Here is a 21,334-nt window from a genome sequence, read left to right on the forward strand (position 1 = left end):
CCGCTTGACATTTTGCTTTCCTGATTTCATTCTCTATCTCCCTCATTTTTATAGATATTCTTCCTTGTATTCCTTATTTTGAGATCCTTTATACTTTTCAAATGCTGTTCTTTTTGCCTTAGGGGTAGATTTTCAAACCGCGCGATTTGGCGTACTTTTGCTGGCGCATCAGGCACAAGCAAAAGTACGCGGGATTTTAGTAGATACGCGCGTAGCCGCGCGTATCCGCTAAAATCCTGGATCGGCGCGCGCAAGGCTATCAATTCCGTATAGCCGGCGCGCGCCAAGCCGCGCAGCCTACCTCCGTTCCCTCGGAGGCCGCTCCGAAATCGGAGCGGCCTCGGAGGGAACTTTCTTTTGCCCTCCCCTCACCCTCACCCCTCCCCTCACCCCTCACCCCTCCCCTCCCTTCCCCTACCTAACCCACCCGCCCAGCCCTGTCTAAACCCCCCCCCTTACCTTTGTCAGGGGATTTACGCCTCCCGGAGGGAGACGTAAATCCCCGCGCGCCAGCGGGCCGCTAGCGCGCCGGGACGCGACCTGGGGGCGGGTCCAGAGGGCGCGGCCACGCCCCCGGGCCCGCCCCCGGAACGCTCCCGACACGCCCCGAAAATGCTGCGCGGTTCGGGCCCGCCCCCGACACGCCCCCCTCAGAAAACCCCGGGACTTACGCAAGTCCCGGGGCTCTGCGCGCGCCGGTAGGCCTATGTAAAATAGGCTCACTGGCGCGCAGGGCCCTGCTCGCCTAAATCCGCCCGGATTTGGGCGGATTTAGGCGAGCAGGGCTCTTAAAATCCGCCCCTCAATTTTTACAGCTAGCTCCTTAGAGAACCAGATCATTTTCTTTTTCCTCTTACTCTTCTTTACTTTCCTAACTTATAGATTTGTTGCCTTGTAATTGGCTTTTAATTTGGCCCACTGTTGTTCCACCTCATCCATATTCTTCCAGTCTTCCAGTTCTTCCTCCAGATACAAATTTTATCAAAATGGGGATGTTATTCTGAAATTCAAAACCCTGGTCTTTGTGTGACTTCTCTGTATCCTATTTGTGATACTGAATCATACCATTTGATGAACACTACTGCTCAGGTGAGCCCCTACCCAAACATCAGAGACATTGTCCCCAGTAGTGAGCCCTAGATCAAGGATCACACCCTCCCTTGTGGGTTTCATTACTAATTGTTTGAGCAGAGCCCCCTGAAGGGCATCCATTATCTCTCTACTTTTTGTAGATTCTGCAGAAGGAATGCTCCAAACCACTTCTGGGAGATTAAAATCTCGAATGAGCACACTTCTCCCTTCTTTCCCAACTTTTGGATGTCCTTGATCAGGTCTCTGTCCAGTTCATCAGTTTGGGTTGGAGGCCTGTAGATCACACCAGTAAAAATGGAAGCACCATCTTCTCTTTTTAGAATGGTCCATAATGCTTCTTCTTTACCCCACCACGTCCCTTGCAATTCAGTTGTTTAGATATTGTTTTTGACATAAAGAGCTACTCCTCCCCCTTTTCTGTCCTCTCTGCCCTTTCTTAACAAGTTATAGCCCGGGATGGCTGCATCCCAATCATAAGACTCAATGAATCATGTCTCCATATCAGTAAAAATGTCCAATTCTGCCTCTACCATTGGGTCCTGCAGGACTGGGATTTTGTTGCTCAACTATGACCATTTGTAGTCACAGCTTTTCAGCTGCTCTTCCTAGTCGACTTTCTGGTTTTTTTAACTGAATGATTTTGTTATTTGGTCTTCCCATGTATTGCTTCCAATTTAACCAGCCACTTCTGCTGCCCTCACTTCCTAGTTTAAATGCCTGATAGTGTTTGACCTGAATTTTTCACTTAACATCCCCTTTCCTGCCACAGACAAATGTAGGCCATCCTACCATATAATCTTTCAATGCTTCATACACGGCCCCAGCCTCCAATATATCCAAAACCATTTTCCTCACACTAGGTTTGGAGCCAAACATTGTAATTATCTATATGGTATAACCTTTCCTTTCCCTTTCCATGAACTGGTAATACTTCTGAAAAGGCAATAGTCTTTGGCATGCGTTTAACCTTCTCCCCTAGATTTTGGAAATCTTCCTGTACCTTGTAGACACCATTTATAGTGAGGTCATTCATTCCCAGATGGATGATAACATTGATATCAGCATTCTTACTTTCTTCTATAATTGCACTAACCAACTGGTTTGCATTACCATTAGTTGAGCATCCTGGAATGCATTTAACCATTGTGTCCCCATCAAATTGAGTTCCCAAACTGGTTCCTCTGGTGACAGAGTGTCCCAGAAGAAGCAGCTTTCTTTTATAACATTTGAAGATATTGGAGGGTTTCTGGGTGCATTGGGTGACCACGTCCCTTTCAGATATCACTTCATATTCTGTTGCTGGGACTTCTTCATTTTCCAAAGCAGAAAAAGCATTTTGTAAGAGTAACAGTTGAGAGAGTACCTCAACATCACAGGCCTTATTCTGTTGGAGCCAACTGCAATCCAGTTATTCCTGGGATTCTGACTCTTGGATGTCTGACTTCTCTGTCGGAGTGAGGGTAGGTATTCAGGATGCTGTCCAGTTGGGGAGATTGGGTGTCTTATAGTCACGTCTTGTTCTACCAGACCCCACAGTAAACCATTTTATTCTTGGTATTCTGAATCTTCTGAGGAAGCTGAAGAATATATTCCGATTGCATCAAGATAGGGCAAGTTTTTTGAAATCTGAAAAATTCCTCTTTCAAATGCATCACCTGCTTTTTCATTGCAGAAAGCTGAAAACAAATTGGACCACGCTTAAGTCTCCAAATGGTAGGCTTTGGGACATAAGCATTACAAATGTTACACTGAATAAAAGCCATTCTGGTAATAGTGACTATTATACAAATTGTTAAATTAGTACGTTAGTCTTATTATTCTCTTAAGCAAGTCCTTACAAGAACTATTTAGGAACAAACAGCTCCTGCAGATAGCAGCTCTTTGCTCTATAATTTACAGTTATTTTAATACACACTAGCCAGAAGTTTAAAACACTAGCTAGATTAAATACATAGAGATTTCAAAACATGCAATTACAAGAAATATAGGAGAAAAAAAAGAACTGGTTGTGTAACACTTGAAGCTTCTCTAACCAAGATCTATAAATCCCTAGAACTTCATGCAAGCTCCACAAAGAACTTAAACACTCTCATTGAAAGATTTTAGTTTATTCTAGATGAGTAATGCTGTTATACAGCAGTAATGGAAGCAATTATCAGTGAAGTGTAAAGTTAATCAACCAAGCTGGCTTGACACTGTACCTCGACATCACTTTTTTCAAGGGGTTCTTGGAGTCCACTGAAAGATACATGACTGCTAGAGTATCCAGACAGCTGTGAATCATGGTAGCGTTTTCCGACACTTTACTCAGCTTGCCCAGCAAAGGCACAATCTGTCAGTAAAATACATGAGATGAATGTTAAAGGCTGAACATGCACTCATTTAGAACAAATCCATTTGGTATAAACTGAGGCAATACTCATAACCACCGGCCCCCAATCCCAGGAAAAGAGGGAGTCCAAGCCATTTTGCAACAGGCTCAAAGTGCACATGTGCTAGGTTCTGAAGAAAACTGCAGTCTGGAGGTCTCTGACCAAGGACCTTCCAACATTTAAGCTAAATGGGAGTTTTAGAGAATAGAGTTAAAACCCCTGTAAAGCTGTGATTAAAGTTTCTTGGTGCTCTTTAAGTAAGAAGCAGAAAGATTTCAAATTATCCTTGTCAATTGATGAGCAGGTTGTAAATATAAACAAAAATATACTTTGAAATATCTGTATACAAATGCTAAAAGTCTAAAAATATTATGGGATAGTTAGAGTGTATAGCACTGAATGAGAAGGTAGATATAATTGGCATTTCAGAGACACTGATTCCAGGGTACAAATTATATCAAAATGATAGGATGGATCATATTGGTGTAGGGATGGCACTATATGTGAAAGAGGGCATTGAGTAACCAGGATAAAAATTCAGCAGGAAATAAATGCAATGTTCAATCTTTATGGATAGAAAGATATTCCAGGCGAAAAGGGGAATTAAAATAGTAGTGGGTGTGTAATACCATCCACCTGGCCAGAAATAATAAACAGTCAATTAAATACTAAAATAAATTAGGGAAGCTAACAAAAACAGCAGCACAGTAATAATGGGAGATTTCAATTACCCCAGTAGTGACTAAGTGAATGTCACATCAGGACATTCTAGAGAGGTAAAGGTCCTCGATGAAATAAATGACTGTTTCATGGAGCAGCTGATACAAGAATCAACAAATAGTTTCCCCTCAAGTATTTTAGCCCCAGTCCTTAGTAGAACACAAGATTTGGCATGAAAGATAACAGTGTTGGAGCCACTTCGCAATAGTGATCATGACATTATCAAATTTGACTTAACTGGAGGAAGTGCCAAAAAGAAATCTACTGAAACAGCATTTAACCTTCAGAAGGATGACTATGATAAAATGAAGAAAATGTTTATGACAAAACTTAAAGGAACAGCTGCAAAAGTTAAGAATTTACATCAGGCATGGATGTTGTTTAAAAATACCACCTTGGAAGCCCAGAACAGATGTAGTCCACACATTAGAAAAGATGGAAGGAAGTCTAAACAACTACTGGCATAGTTAAAAGGTGAGGTGAGAGAGGCTACAATAGTTAAAATAACATCTTTCAAGAAATGGAAAAGGGATCTGAATGAAGAAAACAGGAAACAGCATAAGCACTGACATGTTAGATGCAAAGCATTGATAAGGAAGGCAAAGAGAGAATATGAAAAGAAGCTTGCTGTGGAAGTAAAAACTCATAAAAATCTTTTTCAGGTACATTCAACTTTAAAAAGCCTTTAAGGGAGTCAGAGTTAGATGATCAAGGGGTAAAAGGGGCACTTAGGAATGACAAAGTCATAGCATAGAGACTAAATGAATTCCCTGCTTTGGTATAAACTGAGAAAGATGTAAGAGAGTTACCTATCACAAAAGAAAAGGAGAGAGGAGACCAAATGTACTCTATACCTCCAAAAGATTTTAAACATCAATTTTAAAGTTTTTTAATTATTTTAAATATGTACCCATCAAATGACAATATCATAGATCTTATCACTCTTGTTACAATCTAATCTGCAGCCTCTTGCCACGCAATGGGCTGCAGGCTGTAATCAGCCTTCAGAGCTTTTTGATTGTAATCATCTATTGTCATTTGCCACTATCATTTTAAAACCCACTATATACCTTTATTAACTTTCTTAAACAAACAAATTATCTCTATTATTTTGACAACACCACTCTCATATTATCTTAGAACTCCCGTTCTTACACTACCATCACCAAATCTCATAAATTGAATTGAATACTTAGCCAGTAAATTTTTAAGTCAAGAAGATATACTGCATTGTTTTCAACTTGAAATAATTAAAAAATTTTAAAATTGATGTTTAAAATCTTTTGGAGGTATAGAGTACATTTGGTCTCCTCTCTCCTTTTCTTTTGTGATTAATTGGAGAGGTAGCTGCTTCATTGTTGTTGAGAGTTACCTATGCCAGGAATTATTTATTTAATTCTTTTCTATACCGACATTCATGACACATGTCATATCATACCAGTTTACATAGAACCAGGGTAAAACTTTGATATTCAAAGCTGATGGTTCAGAAGAAATGAAAAATCTCAATGAATCTCGAAGATATACTAGAGCAAATTGACAAACTAAAGAGTAGCAAATTACCTGGATCATGATGATATACATCCCAGAGTGCTAAAAGAATTGAGAAATGAAAGTGTGGACTTCCAATTGGAAATTTTGTAAACTATCATTAACATTGTCTATGGTATTTGAAGACTGGAGGGTTGCAAATGTAATGCAAACTTTTAAAATGGGATCAAGAGATGATCCAGGAAACTACAGACCAGTGAGTCCGATGTCCGTGCCAGGCAAAAAGGGAGAAACTATCATAAAGAACAGAATTGTTGAACATATAGATAGGCATAGTTTAATGGGACAAAGCCAATATGGATTTAGCCAAGGGAAGTCTTGCCTCAATTTGCTACTTTTTTGAGGGCATAAACATGTGGATAAAGGTGAGCCAGTTGATATAGTGTATCTGAATTTCCAGAAAGCATTTGATAAAGTCCCTAATGAGGGACTTCTTAGGAAATTAAAATATCATAGGATAGGAGGCAATGTCCTATTGTGGATTGCCAACTGGTTAAAATATAGAAAACAGAGTAGGGCTAAATGTTAAATTTTCCCAATGGAAAAAGGTGAATAGTGGAGTGTCCCAGGGATCTGTTCTGGGACCACTGCTTTTTTCATATATTTATAAATGACCTGGAAATGGGAACATCAGGTGAGGTGATCAAATTTAGTGATAACAAAATTATTCAAAGTTGTTAAATCACAAGAGGATTGTGAGAAATTGCAAGAGGACCTTGCAAAACTGGGAGACTGGGCATGCAAATGGCAAATGAAATTTAATGTAGATGAGTGCAAAGTGATGCACTTAGGAAAGAGTAACCCAAATTATAGATACATAATACAAGGTTGCATATTTGGAGTCACCATTAAGGAAAAGGTTCTTGGCGTCATCGTTGATAATAGTTTGAAATCTGCTAAGCGTGCAGTATTTGCCAAGAAAGCAAATAGAACACTAAAGATTATTAGGAAAGGAATGGAGAATAAAACAGAGAATATCATAATGCTTCTGTATCGCTCCATGATGCAACCTCATCTTGAGTACTGTTTACAGTTCTAGTCACCATATCTCAAAAAAGATATAGCAGAATTAGAAAAGGGACAGGAAAGACATTCCAAAACGATAAAGGGATCAGAACGATTCCTCTATGAGGAAAGGCTAAAGCAGTTAGGATTCTTCAACTTGGAGAAGAGACGCTGAGGGAAGATATGATAGAGATTTAAAAAATAATTTGTAAAACAGAATGAGTAAACGTTAATCAGTTGTTTACTCTCAAAAAGTCCAAAGACTAGGACACACACAAATGACGTTACTAGATAATACATTTAAAACTAATAAGAAAAAATATTTTTTTACTCATAAGAACATAAGAAATTGCCATGCTGGGTCAGACCAAGGGTCCATCAAGCCCAGCATCCTGTTTCCAACAGAGGCCAAAACCAGGCCACAAGAACCTGGCAATTACCCAAACACTAAGAAGATCCCATGCTACTGATGCAATTAATAGCAGTGGCTATTCCCTAAGTAAAATTGATTAATAGCCATTAATGGACTTCTCCTCCAAGAACTTACCCAAACCTTTTTTGAACCCAGCTACACTAACTGCACTAACCACATCCTCTGGCAACAAATTCCAGAGCTTTATTGTGCGTTGAGTGAAAAAGAATTTTCTCCGATTAGTCTTAAATGTGCTACTTGCTAACTCAATGCATAATTAAGTTCTAGAATTTGTTGCCAGAGGATGTGGTAAAAGCTACTAGTGTGGCTGTGTTTAAAAACAGTTTGGACAAGTTCCTGGAGGAAACTATTATTAAGGTGAAATTGCAGATATCCATTGCTTATTCTTGGGACAAGCAGCTTAGAATCTGTCTACGCCTTGGGATCCTGCCAGGTACTCGTGACCTAGCTTGGCCACTTTTGGAAACAGGATATTGAGCTTCATGGACCCAGTATGGCAAGTCTTATGTTCTTATGTACTCTGGGTTATAATTTGGTTGGAAAAAGTTGCTAGGCAAAAATAACTAAAACAAACTTGATATAAACTCTCACTGCATTATGGCTACTAAAATGTTATAGAAAATAAAGATTGTACTGTGGAAATGCATAATTTTTGCTTCCAAGATTAGACAGAGCTCAAAATGCTATGTCTTTTTAACACCAGGCCACCTCTGAAAATATCTTGGCAAATCTTCTCTCCGTTGTGGATGTGGAAAAATACATTTTCAGTCATTTGTTTGGCCAAATCTGTAATCAAAAGCATCTTGTCAAAAAAAAAAAAAAGAAAAGGAAATCTATCTTAAAAGGCAAATGACTAAAAATAGAAAAAATATATATTGATTTTAGCTTTAATCACAGCTGGCAGCCAAACAATACCCAGGTCAGCAGACAGCTGAACTAAAGCAACAGGAGAAAAAAAGCCAAAAATATCAGGAAAAGAAATCAAGAAAAATGCTAAGTAGAAGGAAAGATTTGCAGGAAGCATTGTGAAAAATGTAAAATTGTCATACTAGCAAATTCAAAAGATGATGCAGTAGATGGTTTAAACAAACATTAGAAAACACCTTTTTTTTCTTAATTGTATTTAATTTTTGAAACAGATGTTTTAATAATTAAAAGAAGTGGTTCCCAAACTTTTCCTATTGATCCCACAGCAAGTCTGGTTTTCAGAATATCCGCAATAAATATGCATGATATATTTGACATAAGACACCCAGTCTATGTAAAACAAAAGTTGCTTACCAGTAACAGTTGTTTTCCAAGGATAAGCAGGATTACAGTCTGCACATGTTTAGGCTTTGTCATGAATGGCTGTTCAAGATGGAGAGCTTTCTCAAAGCTTCTTTAATGCTCAAAATGAGCATGTGTGGGATATCCCACATCACTTTTCTCACAAGGCCCCCTCAGTCTTATATATTTGCTCTTGGAAGAAAACCAACTCTTAGGGGATGAGGGCAGGAACATGTAGACTGCTATCCTTCTGTCTTCGGAGAATACCGGAGCACAAATGAGATAACAGTCCACGCACATGGGAATCCCTAGTTACGGGGTGCTGCCTAACAAAAAAGGAGAAAGGGAGATAACACAATAACACCAACGAACATATTTATAAGGTCAATTTCAATATGGTTGGTTTTTTTTTTTGGGGGGGGGGGGGGGAAGGCAACCCAAAATAATAAAAATGGGCCCGGGGGAGGTGGGGGACAGGGATGGAGATAGGGTCTACCTCTCAAAGAGGCCTTGGTGAACAGACTGACTCTTCTTAGCGGGACAGCAGGTTGGAACAGTGTCCCTATATGTCCTGTTGGTAGGAGTCAGTATTCCAACCTATTGATCTGTCGGGATGTAAATGTGTGGACTGAACTCTAAGTCACAGCCTTGCAAATCTCTTCCATGGTGGTTGAGTTTAAATGGACCACTGATGTTGCCATGACTAATTTTATGAGCCTTGATGTGCTGTTCCGGGGTTAGGCCTGCCTGGGTATAACTGGATAGTAGATTGCATTTCTTTCAATTAGAAAACATTCGTTGATGGCCACCTGTTGAGAGGCTCGGGTTGTCTGTGCTCCTCTTTTTCTGCATGTTTTTTGTTTTTTTTATTTATTTATCCATTTTCATATACAAACTAAAATAAAAGTTTGCACCAGTAATATGTGGTCATGACAATATAGCAAAAATAAATCTATACAATATCCTTTTATATGAAATCAAATCATATGTCAGTTCCACTATAAGAATACAATCAACAATTTAGTAATTTAGACATGAGGCAGAAAGTTAAGGGAGATAAAAATGTATTTTTCTGCTGGATTATAAGTAAGACATAACATAGCACACCTGCACTTCACTCATACTTCATTAGCTGGATACAGGGGAAGAAGTGGCTCGTTTCCTTTGTTCCACAAAACTTTTTAATTGTTCTGGCATAGAAAAAATGAAGAGATCCTCCTGTTTCCTTATCAAACACCTACATGGAAAACGTAAAGTAAAAGAGAAACCCAATGCTATTACTTCCTGGCGAAAGGCGAAAAATCCTTTTCGCCAAACTTGTGTGGTGATCACTAAATCAGGAAAGATCTTCACAAATTTATCAAAGAACTTAATGGGGTATTTACTGAAATATTTCTTCATTATTTTATTTAAATCTGCAAGACTAGAAAAGGTAACCAGTAAAGTACCCCCAATCAATGATTTGTAAGGTAGAAAGTTCTAAAACATTTGTGAGATCTCCTTGAAAAGGCAATTCAGACATATTATTAACATTTTTTGATTTCGGAAGAAAAAAGCATGAATCAATCACTGGGAGGTGAATCTCAGTAAAACCAAGCGATTCTAAAAGAAACTTAACTGTTATTGATGGTATTTCCCCTATCATCCTAGGGAAATTGAGAAATTGTAAATTCAAAAGCTTGGCATTATTTTCTAAACACTCAATCCGCCTGGATAAAGTCTCTCTGTCTCTGACCACAGCTGCATTAAACTCTTGACTCTTCTTCTCTCTTTCTTTAAGAATGTTTACTCTTCCCACAGAGTTCTTAATTTGTTTTTGGATTTGGAGGATATCTAGTTGGTTTCTGACATTAATAGTATCCAGTTTCTCATTCAAGCCTTTGACATTAGACACCATTCCAGCCATTAAATCCCACAATGTGTCTAGCATGACCACAGCAGGGCGTGTTAGGATTCCAAAAGACTCACCCCCAGCAACCTGTTCTTCTCCCCCACCCAGGGGGTTTATCGAAACCAGTTCTCCACTCTCCTCCTCTGGCCTCAGGCCGACTGTCTCCGGTTCTAGTCCTTCCTCGAGGGCCGACGCAGCCCCCGTCTCCAGACCAGAGCTGATGACTTCTCTGGTAGTTCTTCCAGGACTCCCTTCACTCATCCTCTGTGCCGGTGGTGGTCTGTGATTGGGGATCAGGGAAGCCTCCTCCGCCGTTTCGAGCTGCCCTCCCAAACAGCTCAAACCATCGGTATCCTCGGTTCCTGGTATTCTTGGTGCAGGTGAGGTCATATAGCGGCTAATCTCTTGCTGAATAGGCGAAGGTAAAGGTAGGGAAGGGTAAACTCTCACCTTTCCCTTCGGTGGCATTTGAATAGGGAAATTTTCTCAAAACCCAGATAGCAGAGAATAGTTCCCGCTCCGACCTCAGGCTATGCCACCATCTTGCCTCTGCCCTTTCTGCGTGTTTTATTGCTGCTATGCCTCATACTAAACGGAAGGCAAAATTCGGGACTCGGGGCTAACCACCCCTGGCTCAGACTCTCTTCAACCTACCATTGAGGGGTTCCTGCTTCCAGCTTCTGATACTTTAACTCCGGTAGCATCCTTGGCGTCTGGCCCTGAGGAGCGGGTGGCCCTGTCACCGGACTCACAGACCACCTTAAGTCCCAGAGCACCATTTACTCCTCCATTTTCCCTTGTGCCTCACATTTTGGGAGACTTTTTACTGCCATGTGGACCCCCAGGCCCTAGATTGGCAGTTTCTGGAGAGGCTTCTCTTGCCTTGATTGTGACCGGGTTAGCTGCTGCTTCTGCTTCCGGTCCTGAGATCTCGGCATTATTGGAGCACTCTGTGACTGGAACGGACTTGGAGGTTCGCTCTCAGGTGACTGCTTCAACTCCATGAGGAAATAATAAAAATCTTGGCAAGTCGAATATTATACAGGAAAACTGAGTATGAAGCCTATTTTGTTTCACCCTGCTCTTCCAAGGCCTCCGGTAATTTCCTGGACTCACTTTGGTCAGCCCTTATGGTTCTGGACATAAGAAATTGCCATGCTGGGTCAGACAAGGGTCCATCAAGCCCAGCATCCTGTTTCTAACAGAGGCCAAAACAGGCCACAAGAACCTGGCAATCACCTAAACTGATGCAATTAATAGCAGTGGCTATTCCTTAAGTAAACTTGATCAATAGCCATTAATGGACTTCTCCTCCAAGAACTTATCCAAACCTTTTATGAGCCCAGCTACACTAACTGCACTAACCACATCCTCTGGCAACAAATTCCAGAGCTTAATTGTGCGCCGAGTGAAAAAGAATTTTCTCCGATTAGTCATAAATGTGCTACTTGCTAACTTCATGGAATGCCCCCTAGTCCTTCTATTATTTGAAAGTGTAAATTACCGATTCACATCTACTCGTTCAAGACCTCTATCATATCCCCCCTCAGCCTTCTCTTCTCCAAGCTGAAATCCATATCTTCTTTATTTGATGTTACCTCTACCTTTGCTGGTCAATTTCAAGCCCTTGAATCTGAATCAGTTTCCCATACGGAAAACATTTCAGCTTTGGAACTTCAGGTTTTCTTTACAGCAAACCCAAGATTTGTTGGGTAAATCGGATTTTTCTTACTCACGAAAATTGGAGAATATAGAAAATTCCATTCGTCACTTACATCTATGTATTTTAAATCTTCCCCAATCAAATTTAATTTCTCCAATGGATGTGCTCAAGAAATATATAACTGAAATCTTGAAAATGCCTACAGAAATCATGCCTATTTTTGCTAAACTTTATATGATAAAGTCTTCAACTCATCTGATCATATTTCTGAACCAGATTTGGATCTAACTCAATTTCTGGAATCCTCTACTGATATTACAATTTCTCGACATGGGACTCTTTTCTTGTCTTGCATTTTTCCTATGATAGAGATTTGATATTAAGATCCTTTTTTCACCATAGACAGTCTTTCTTTTGGACAACAAGTGTGGATATTTCCAGATATTACTCGCTCCACTCAGGAATGTAGGAAAACGTTTCTTTTAATGCGTCCTGAGGTTTTGGCTATGGGTGCTAAATTTATTCTTCGATTTCCTTGTCAATGTATTATTACTCATCATGGAGTTAAACATATTGTATAGGAAAAGATGTTGGAAGAATAACTGACCTTTTAAGATGAAACTGTTGGTGGCAATGGCATGGAAGATTGTCAGCTAAGTATTTAAAGACACTCCATTTCTTATTGTTTTCAAGACTGACCCTTAGTTTTTATGAGTGCTGAAGAGGGCTTGATTACATTATGCCTTCATGCTGTGGTTTTGTGGGCCATTGAATTTATCCTGAGGAAGGAGAGAAGTTTGATGGACATAATCTTGCACATGCGAAAGGACATTATAAGGAAAGATTATATGAACATACCACTGCACAACATGAGAATTTTTGAAGATTGTTTTTAAAAAATTGCTTTGATTGATTCATAGATTGCACTGTCATGTTGGGCAGGTGATGATTACTATTCGGTGATTGGCGTAGCATACGCACAATCCACATTCCCACATTTGATGCCAACATTTCACAACATTCACCTAAAACTATGAGCCCAACTGGCACTAGGAAGAAAACCTTCCCAGTTCCATCACTGTGGAACTCCCTATCACTCCACATCAAACAGGTCTCAGATCTTCTATCCTTCATGAAGTTAGTGAAAATCTACGGTAGCTCTTTGAAGCAACTTTCCAATCAGCCAATGATATGAACACTACCAGAGACTCTGCACAAACTTAAACTTCCCTAACAAGATTGTCTGTTGGACTTAAACAATATAAACCATCTGTAAATCACTGCACATAGCTCCTAATAATGCCGTCTATAGCTCCTTAAAATGTTGTACATAGTACATATCAGGAATCAAATAGTACCACCAGTATATTTTAAACACTGGTGGTACTATTTGATTCCTGATATTGTTGTTAGACAATTCAGTACACTGGAATACAGTGGTTTTGGGTGAATTGGTTGTGATAGATATCGTACATAGTACATATACAGGGCTTAATTTGTGGGTGAACCCCTGGAATAGAGTTCAATTACTACTTTTCAGACTTAAAAGACAGAGCAGCAGGGATGTTCTGCTCCAGCCCTTCCCCTCCAGAGAGCCTATAGAAATGTTTCCCAAACCTGTCCTGAGAACCTCACAGCCAGTTGGCTTTTCAGGATATCCATAATGGGACAAAGATGTGGAAAGGCACTGATCTGAAAATGGGAATAAAAGAATTGCAAACTCCTTGAATATTCATTATGGATAGCCTGAAAACCCGACTGGCTGTGGGGTCCCCAGGACAGGTTTGGGAAGCCCTGGCCTATAGGAAAGGGGGAGCAGTCACTCTGCTCCCTAATTCATCCCTTCCTCCACAATTGTTCTACCCCCTCCCCTCCTGTTCTGCAGAATTGTCTATTCTGAGAAATATTCAGTGGCTATAGTCTACATCTCTTTCCAAAATGTTCACCTTTTGTTTTCTTATAGCCTGGAAGTAAAATGCATTCAAACACTTTCGTTCCATATATCCACATATCCTACCCCACAACTCCCAAATGAAAAATATATACCAGAATTCCTTAGAAAATGAAGTAGAAATAAAAACATGGAATAGATTGGTTGGATAAGTGCCCACTCACTTTGTACTTCTGAAGCAATCTTAAAAACTTAAAGTTCTGGTGTAAGCAATCACCTTCAAAAGCACAGACCAAGTGAAGTGGCCCTACATGTGTTAAATTGTACTGATTCACATGATAACAGGACACATTCATTAGTTCCAGTTAGTTCTCTCTGATGGGTAGTGTATTTCAAAGCAAAGACCTAACCATGAGCACCAAAGAGCTGTCAACAAAACTCTGGGACAAAGATGTGGAAAGGCACAGACCTGAACATGGGAATAAAAGAACTGCAAAGTACTTGAATCTCTCTCTGAGCGTGGTCAAGACAATTAAAAAGTAGAATGTGACAGACACCACCAAGACCCTATCTAGATCAGGCCATCCCTCCAAATTGGATGACTGATCAAGAAAACAACAGATCAGGGAGGCAACAAAGAAGCTGATGGCAATTTTGAAAAAGCAACAGGTTTCCATGGCTACGACTGGTCTAAGTGTGCACATGAGAATATCCCAACCACTCCGTAAATCAGCCTGTATGGCAGAGTAGCAAGAAGGAAGCCATTACTGGGAATGGTAAGTTTATTTTCAATAAACACAAGAAAGCCCCACCATGAATCCTGTTTGAAATATGCAAAGGAACATTCAGGGGATACTTTTTGGCTTGAATGAAAAGGGTTACATTTGGGGCAAACCCAAGACAGTCCATCCACCCAGAAAACACCATCCCTACTATGAAGCATGGTGGTGGCATCACATTATGAGGGATGATTCTCATTGGCAGGAACTGGGGCGCTTGTCAGGATAGAAGGAACAACGAATGGAGAAACGTATTTGGAAAGTCCTTGAAGAAAACCTGCTTCCCTATGCAAGAAAGTTAAAACTGGGATGGAAGTTCACCTTTCAGCATGACAATAACCCAAAGCACACATCCAAAGCTACATTGCCGTGGCTAAGGAATAAAAAGGTAAATGTCCTGGAGTAGCCCAGTCAGATCCCCAACCCAATCTAAAATATGTGGCATGAATTGAAGATTGCGGTCCAACAATGCTCCCCAAGGAATTTTACTGAGCTTAAACAGTTTTGTAAAGAGGAATTGTCTCATATTGAGAAATCTAGATGCACATAGTTGGTTGAGATATATCACAACAGACTCCTAGCTGGAAATGCTTCCGCCAAGTATTGATTCAGGGGAGTGGAACCTTATTCAATTGCTGGATTTCTGTTTCATTTTTTGGATCAAATATGCCTTGTTCCCCAATAAAACATTTTTGGCCCTGAAAGGTGTGGGGAATAGTGTGTTGATAAGCAGGAAAAAAAATCTCCTTTTAAAGCATGCAAGTCTGATAAATTGACAAAAAAATGTGAAAAATGTTTAAGGGAATATACACTTTTGATAACCACTATAGAAGGTATTCAAGCAGATTGTGTGTGGAAAGGAGAAAGAATCTAGGGCCTTTCCCTCACACAAGATGGCAAACCTCTTCCATTTGAAATTATATGATCTTCCTGTGGAATCCTTTCTAGATGTCAGAAGCAGCTAAGACACGCCAGAAAATCCAAGGGACTTGAGTGCCTCACGGATTCTTCTATTCAATTCTTCTTCAAAAGCTGGTGATGCCAAAACTGCATGAGAACCAGTAGGAAGAGACAGGTCTTCCTGAATCACCAGGGGAATGTATTGATGGCTCTGACATAACACTGCGTGGTACTTTCCTCAAAAAGAGGCAGCTTAGCAGGACATACAGCAACCAGTAACTCCATGTTCCTGGCATCGCACATCGATGGAGAATAATGCCAGTGCTTAGTAACCTCCACCTGATGTGTTACATTGCTGGACTCCAATGCCAGTATCAATGCAGCCAAACTCTCTGCATGCATCGAGTAGGTGAAACAAGAGGCTTCCTACTCCTGTGCTTTTCACTAATGCTGGATCCTGAGAAACAGCAATGCTCCACTAATGCTGGCATCACCAGAAGACAAGACAGACTGTAAGTGTCCTAGATCCATTAATGCCTCAGTCTCTAATGTTGACACAGGAAGGTCAGATTTTGAAGCTTCAGAGCCTTAATACCCCTTGAGACAACATTTGACAGGTGATACAACCATGAACGTCATGATCCACTCCAAGGCACGGCATACAGTCAACAGGAAAGTCAGTAGTATAACATCATGTGATTGCAGCATGCACACTTCGTGAAGCCGCTGGTAATCTTCTATTATATCTTGGAAAAATCACAAACAAAATCATGACAATTTTTAATGAAAAAAAATCCCAACTGATGTCACTATAGGCCATACTGAGATAAAGAGGCATCGGGCACCACAGAATGTGATAAACAAATAAAACTTTAAAAGCATGAAAAAACCTAAGGTTCAAAGGAGGAATCCGCCATCCATCCATGGGCCAGATGAGTATCTGGAGAGATCCCTGTATCAACAATGTTTGTTTTCATTCCCTATGACTGGGCTGATTGATATCTGGACAGAGTATCCCCTCCACAGGTTTATTCTTGTGACATTCTCGAGGCCAATAAGGCTTCAAACAATCCTGAGGCCAGAAGACACTATCCTCTGAGAGTCTGTGAATCTCTAGGACTCAGCCCTCCTAGACTTGTCCAAATAGTAACACTAGAAAGGCCTCAAACATTGAACCTGCTGCCCTGTTTGCAGTCCATGACCAATACTATGGCATCAACCCAAAGGACAAGCAGGAACAAGTCTTTCCAAAAAAACCTGAGGAAGGAGAAGCTCACTTCAGATACAAACTCTCCTTATTTCTGGTTTACCAAGGGACTATCCTCCACCATGATCAGCAACCCAGAGGGGATAGTCCCTTGGAAAATCAGGTCTAAGGGGGGGGAATTGGATTCAGAAGACGACAACCATTCCAGGCCATGACTTTTAAAGTCTGGGGTACTGATACCCATACATAAGGGAAAAAGCGCAGAAGTGCTTATACAGCCAAGTCCATAAACAAAGCACATCAAGAAGCACTGTCTGAATTTTCAAGAAGGCTCATTACCAAATAAAAATGTTGCTAGCAGTAAATTTTTATGGTTATCATAAGGCTTGGGAATAACTGCATGAAGCAGCAGTTACTATCCTTAAGAGAAACATGAAGGTAATCTGCATGAAACGCCAGTTACTACCCTTAACAATAATTTGAGGACAACCTGCATGGAGCAGAAGTTACTACCATAAGAAGCTTGCTGAGCAGAATGGATAGACCATTTGGTCCTTTTCTGCCGTCAGTACTATGTTACAAGAAAGTCCAGTGAAGAAGGTCTCTTAGGAGCCCAATGTTCATTCACTAGCCAGCCTAGGCCAGAAGGGCGCTACATCCATGAATACACAAAGGTCCCTAAGGAAAGGGAAGAAGAGGCCCACTGGACTCCAACACTCAGGAACTAGCAGCTTTTTTTTCCCCACACAATGTGGAAATGTTTTAAGAGCCCGGAGAGAGAAGGACTGGAACTCAGAGTCTGAGGGAGGACTAAGAGGTACGTTTTACTTGGGACCTGACCACTTTCCCACAAGCACACCAGGAATGCAAGTGTAAAACAAGCCCTATGTGCATGGTTTAAACACCTTCATAATGCCTTTAACTTGATGCCATCTGAAAATGAGCGCTGTGCTGAAAGCATGGACTCGTTACCACCTGTGCACATGTATACATAATAGAGCTTCTCTGCTTGTAGTCGCCCACTTGGTCCTGAGGGCCTCTAACTTGTATTCAGTACTTGTGCAAATATGTGGCCACATGGGATACCCCAAACTGATGGCTGGCACTGCCAGTACATTCTACCAAGATAGCAGAGCTGTTAATTTCCCTCTGTCTTGTGGCTTTTCCCACACAGGGGAGAAATAATTAAAAGTTACAGCTCTTTGAATAGCCACAGAGCCTGCCACAAAAAATGCTCCCATCAGGCTGTGGAGATCCCCCCGCCCCAAGGGCTGGTTGTTTCCACAACTGCAGAGGCTCCCATCCAAACATACCTCTGGGAGGGAAAAAGCCAGAGGCGTTTGACTCTATAAGGACAGGCCGAGTTCAAACGGCTGCGGATCCTGCCACAACAGTGAATACTTATACCTGCTCAGAGGGTCTCCAGAAAGAAGACCATCCCTTCCTTGTGGCTCTGTAAACTGTGTTGCAACAGCCGCTGAAGAACTGTAGCTGGCTCTACTATTTATTTATTATTTATGAAAGCAACTTTACTGCTGCGGCCTAACCCAGTCAGTCCAGAGGTAAGTGAATTAAATCAAAGCGCTAGGGGGAAATAAGAACAGAAGAACATGCCATACTGGGTCAGACCAAGGGTCCATCAAGCCCAGCATCCTGTTTCCAACAGAGGCCAATCCAGGCCATAAGAACCTGGCAAGTACCCAAAAACTAAGTCTATTCTATGTTACCATTGCTAGTAATAGCAGTGGCTATTTTCTAAGTCAACTTAATTAATAGCAGGTAATGGACTTCTCCTCCAAAAACGTATCCAATCCTTTTTTTAAACACAGCTACACTAACGGCTGATACAGTAAAAGTCGCGGGAGAGTGGGCAAACGCCCGCTCTCCTGTGCTTGCGATTCTGTATTCAAACGAGGGCCCGCGGCAAAAAGAGGCACTAGGGACACTAGCGCCTCTTTTTGGACAGGAGCACCGGCTGTCAGAGGGTTTGACAGCCGACACTCAATTTTGCCAGCGTCAGTTCTCAAACCCGCTGACAGCCACGGGTTCAGAAACCGGATGCCGGCAAAATTGAGCGTCCAGTTTTCAACCCGCGAGCAGATTTCAAAATGTTTTTTTGTTTTTAAACCTTTTTTTTTAACTTTCAGGATCTCTGATTTAATATCGCCATGATATTAAGTCGGAGGGTGCACAGAAAAGCAGTTTTTACTGCTTTTCTGTGCACTTTCCCGGTGCCCGGAGAAATTAACACCTACCTATGGGTAGGCGCTAATTTCTAAAAGTAAAATGTGCGGCTTGGCTGCACATTTTGCTTTCTGAATCGCGCAGGAATACCTAATAGGGCCATCAACATGCATTTGCATGTTGCGGGCACTATTAGGTTCGGGGGGGTTGGACGCACGTTTTCAACGCGCTATTACCCCTTATTGAATAAGGGGTAAAGCTAGCGCGTCAAAAACACGCGTCCAATCACGGGTTAACAGTGCGCTCCACCGGAGCGCACTGTACTGTATCGGCCTGTAACTGCACTAACCACATCCTCTGGCAACAAATTCCAGAGTTTAATTGTGCGTTGAGTGAAAAATAACTTTCTCCGATTAGTTTTAAATGTGCCACATGCTAACTTCAGACAGAACTTAAAGGAAGTAGGAAAAGGGTGGGAGGAGGACCCACACCGAGCAGCATCAAGTAGGGGGGACCTGCCAAAGGCCTCCCCTACCAGGTCTCTTCAATCTCAACCAGTCTCAGCTAAAGATCCAGGAAAAAGATCTAGGTGTCATAGTGAATACACTGAAATCATCGGCTCAATGTGCTGCAGCAGTCAAAAAAGCAAACAGAATGTTAGAAATTATTAGTCACAATTCCCTTCCTAAAACAGAAAATGTCATAATGCCTCTGTATCGCTCCATGGTGAGACCGCACCTTGAGTGCTGTGTAAAATCCTGGTCGCCGCATCTCAAAAAAGATACAATTGCAATGGAGAAGGTACAGAGAAGGGCGACCAAAATGATAAAGGGGATGGAACAGCTCCCCTGTGAGGGGACACCAAATAGGTTAGGGCTGTTCAGCTTGGAGACGGCGGAGGGGAGATATGATAGAATTGTTTAAAATCATGATCGGTCTCGAACGGATAAATGTTAATCGGTTATTTACTCTTTCAGATAACAGAAGGACTAGGGGGCACTCCATGAAGTTAGCAAGTAGCATGGGATCTACTCAGTGTTTGGGTACTTGCCAGGTACTTGTAGCTTCGATTGCCCATTGTTGGAAACAGGATGCTGGGCTTGATGGACCCTTGGTCTGACCCAGTATGGCAATTTCTTATGTATTTATGTTCTGCCCTCACGGTCCTGGGCCACCGGCCAGACCCTGTTCAACCAGCAAAGGCAGCCTGGGAGTCAATTACCTGATGCTGCTCAACCAGGCCCACAAGGAAACTTGAGAGTCACAGACCAGGCCTTTGCTCAACCAGGCCCATAAATGAATTCAGGAATCAGAATCCAGGCCTGAATCAACAAGGCCTCAAAGGGAATCCTGGAAGCCGCTTTCCAGGCCCTGTTCATTCAGGCCCCGAAGGGAACCCTGGGAGCTATGATATAGGCATCCGTCTCTGAGGGAACAGAGCCAAAATTCTGTTTTTATCAGGGAAAACCACACATAGGCTGTTGCCTTGGATGAAAGCACAAACAGAGACCAGGCCTGAAGGCCGGGAACTTTAAAATTCTACTGCAACAGTCAAGCATATGTCCACCATCTGCTGAAGGCAGTGAAGTAATGATCACTGCTGGTATAGCACCAGCCTACATATCAAGTGAAAATGTCGCTGAAAAAGGGTGTGTTCTCTATCTCCATCTGCTAGTAGTGGAGATATCCCACTAGTCTAGACTGGTGTAACAGGATTACTACTTGCCTGATAATTTCCTTAATCCAGACAGATGGATTCAAGACAAGTGAATTTTGCACCTCTACCAGGAGATGGAGATGGAGCAAACTGATGTCACTGTATACACACTCCTGCAGTGACATTAGCCTGCCAGTATTCTCTTCAAAAGCCAATTGTGGGCAGACTAACTAAAACTTGATTAATAACAGATAACCATTTCAGTAATCGACCAACAGGAAACACTGAACTCAGGCAAAGAATGTATGAACACTAATCTAGGGACTGGATTAACACTTAACAGTAATCCCTGGAACACTTAGCCACTCAGGAGGACCATAACACAATCATTCCGCAGCGAAGGAAAACAGGAAAATCAGCTTGTATGTGCCCAGATTCGTTATATCTCAACCTAATTTAGACAATATCGTGATCACTTGCCCCCTTAGGGTTACTGGCATTTATCTTAAATCGATTATTTCCGTAAAAAGACAGCACAATGGTTCTAAAATCTGAGATCTCAAGCCTTTATAGAAATCTGCATTCAACCCATCAGGGCCTAATGATCTAAACTGAGGTAAATAGTAAACAACAAAACAAGTCCCTTCTGTGGAGAAAAACATATTCAGTTTCTCTATCCGAGATTGTGATAACTGTGGAAGCTTTAAACTATCCATAAAC

General features: G+C 41.4%; 1 protein-coding gene across 5 annotated transcripts in view; it reads right to left on the minus strand.

The window, feature by feature from the left end:
• The window catches only part of THADA (THADA armadillo repeat containing), an 828,919-nt gene that overhangs the window by 793,704 nt on the left and 13,881 nt on the right, over window positions 1-21,334 (minus strand). For all 5 annotated transcript variants that reach the window (XR_003855359.1, XM_029593321.1, XM_029593322.1 and 2 more), the window contains exon 4: window positions 3,294-3,424. Coding sequence is in view for 4 of the 5 variants with exons in the window: in XM_029593321.1 (XP_029449181.1) it covers window positions 3,294-3,424 (131 nt within the window). In the remaining variant the exon portion in view is untranslated. The remainder of the gene's footprint in view (window positions 1-3,293; window positions 3,425-21,334) is intronic.

This window comes from Rhinatrema bivittatum, chromosome 3 (assembly GCF_901001135.1).
Source record: "Rhinatrema bivittatum chromosome 3, aRhiBiv1.1, whole genome shotgun sequence".
Taxonomy (NCBI): Eukaryota; Metazoa; Chordata; class Amphibia; order Gymnophiona; family Rhinatrematidae; genus Rhinatrema; species Rhinatrema bivittatum.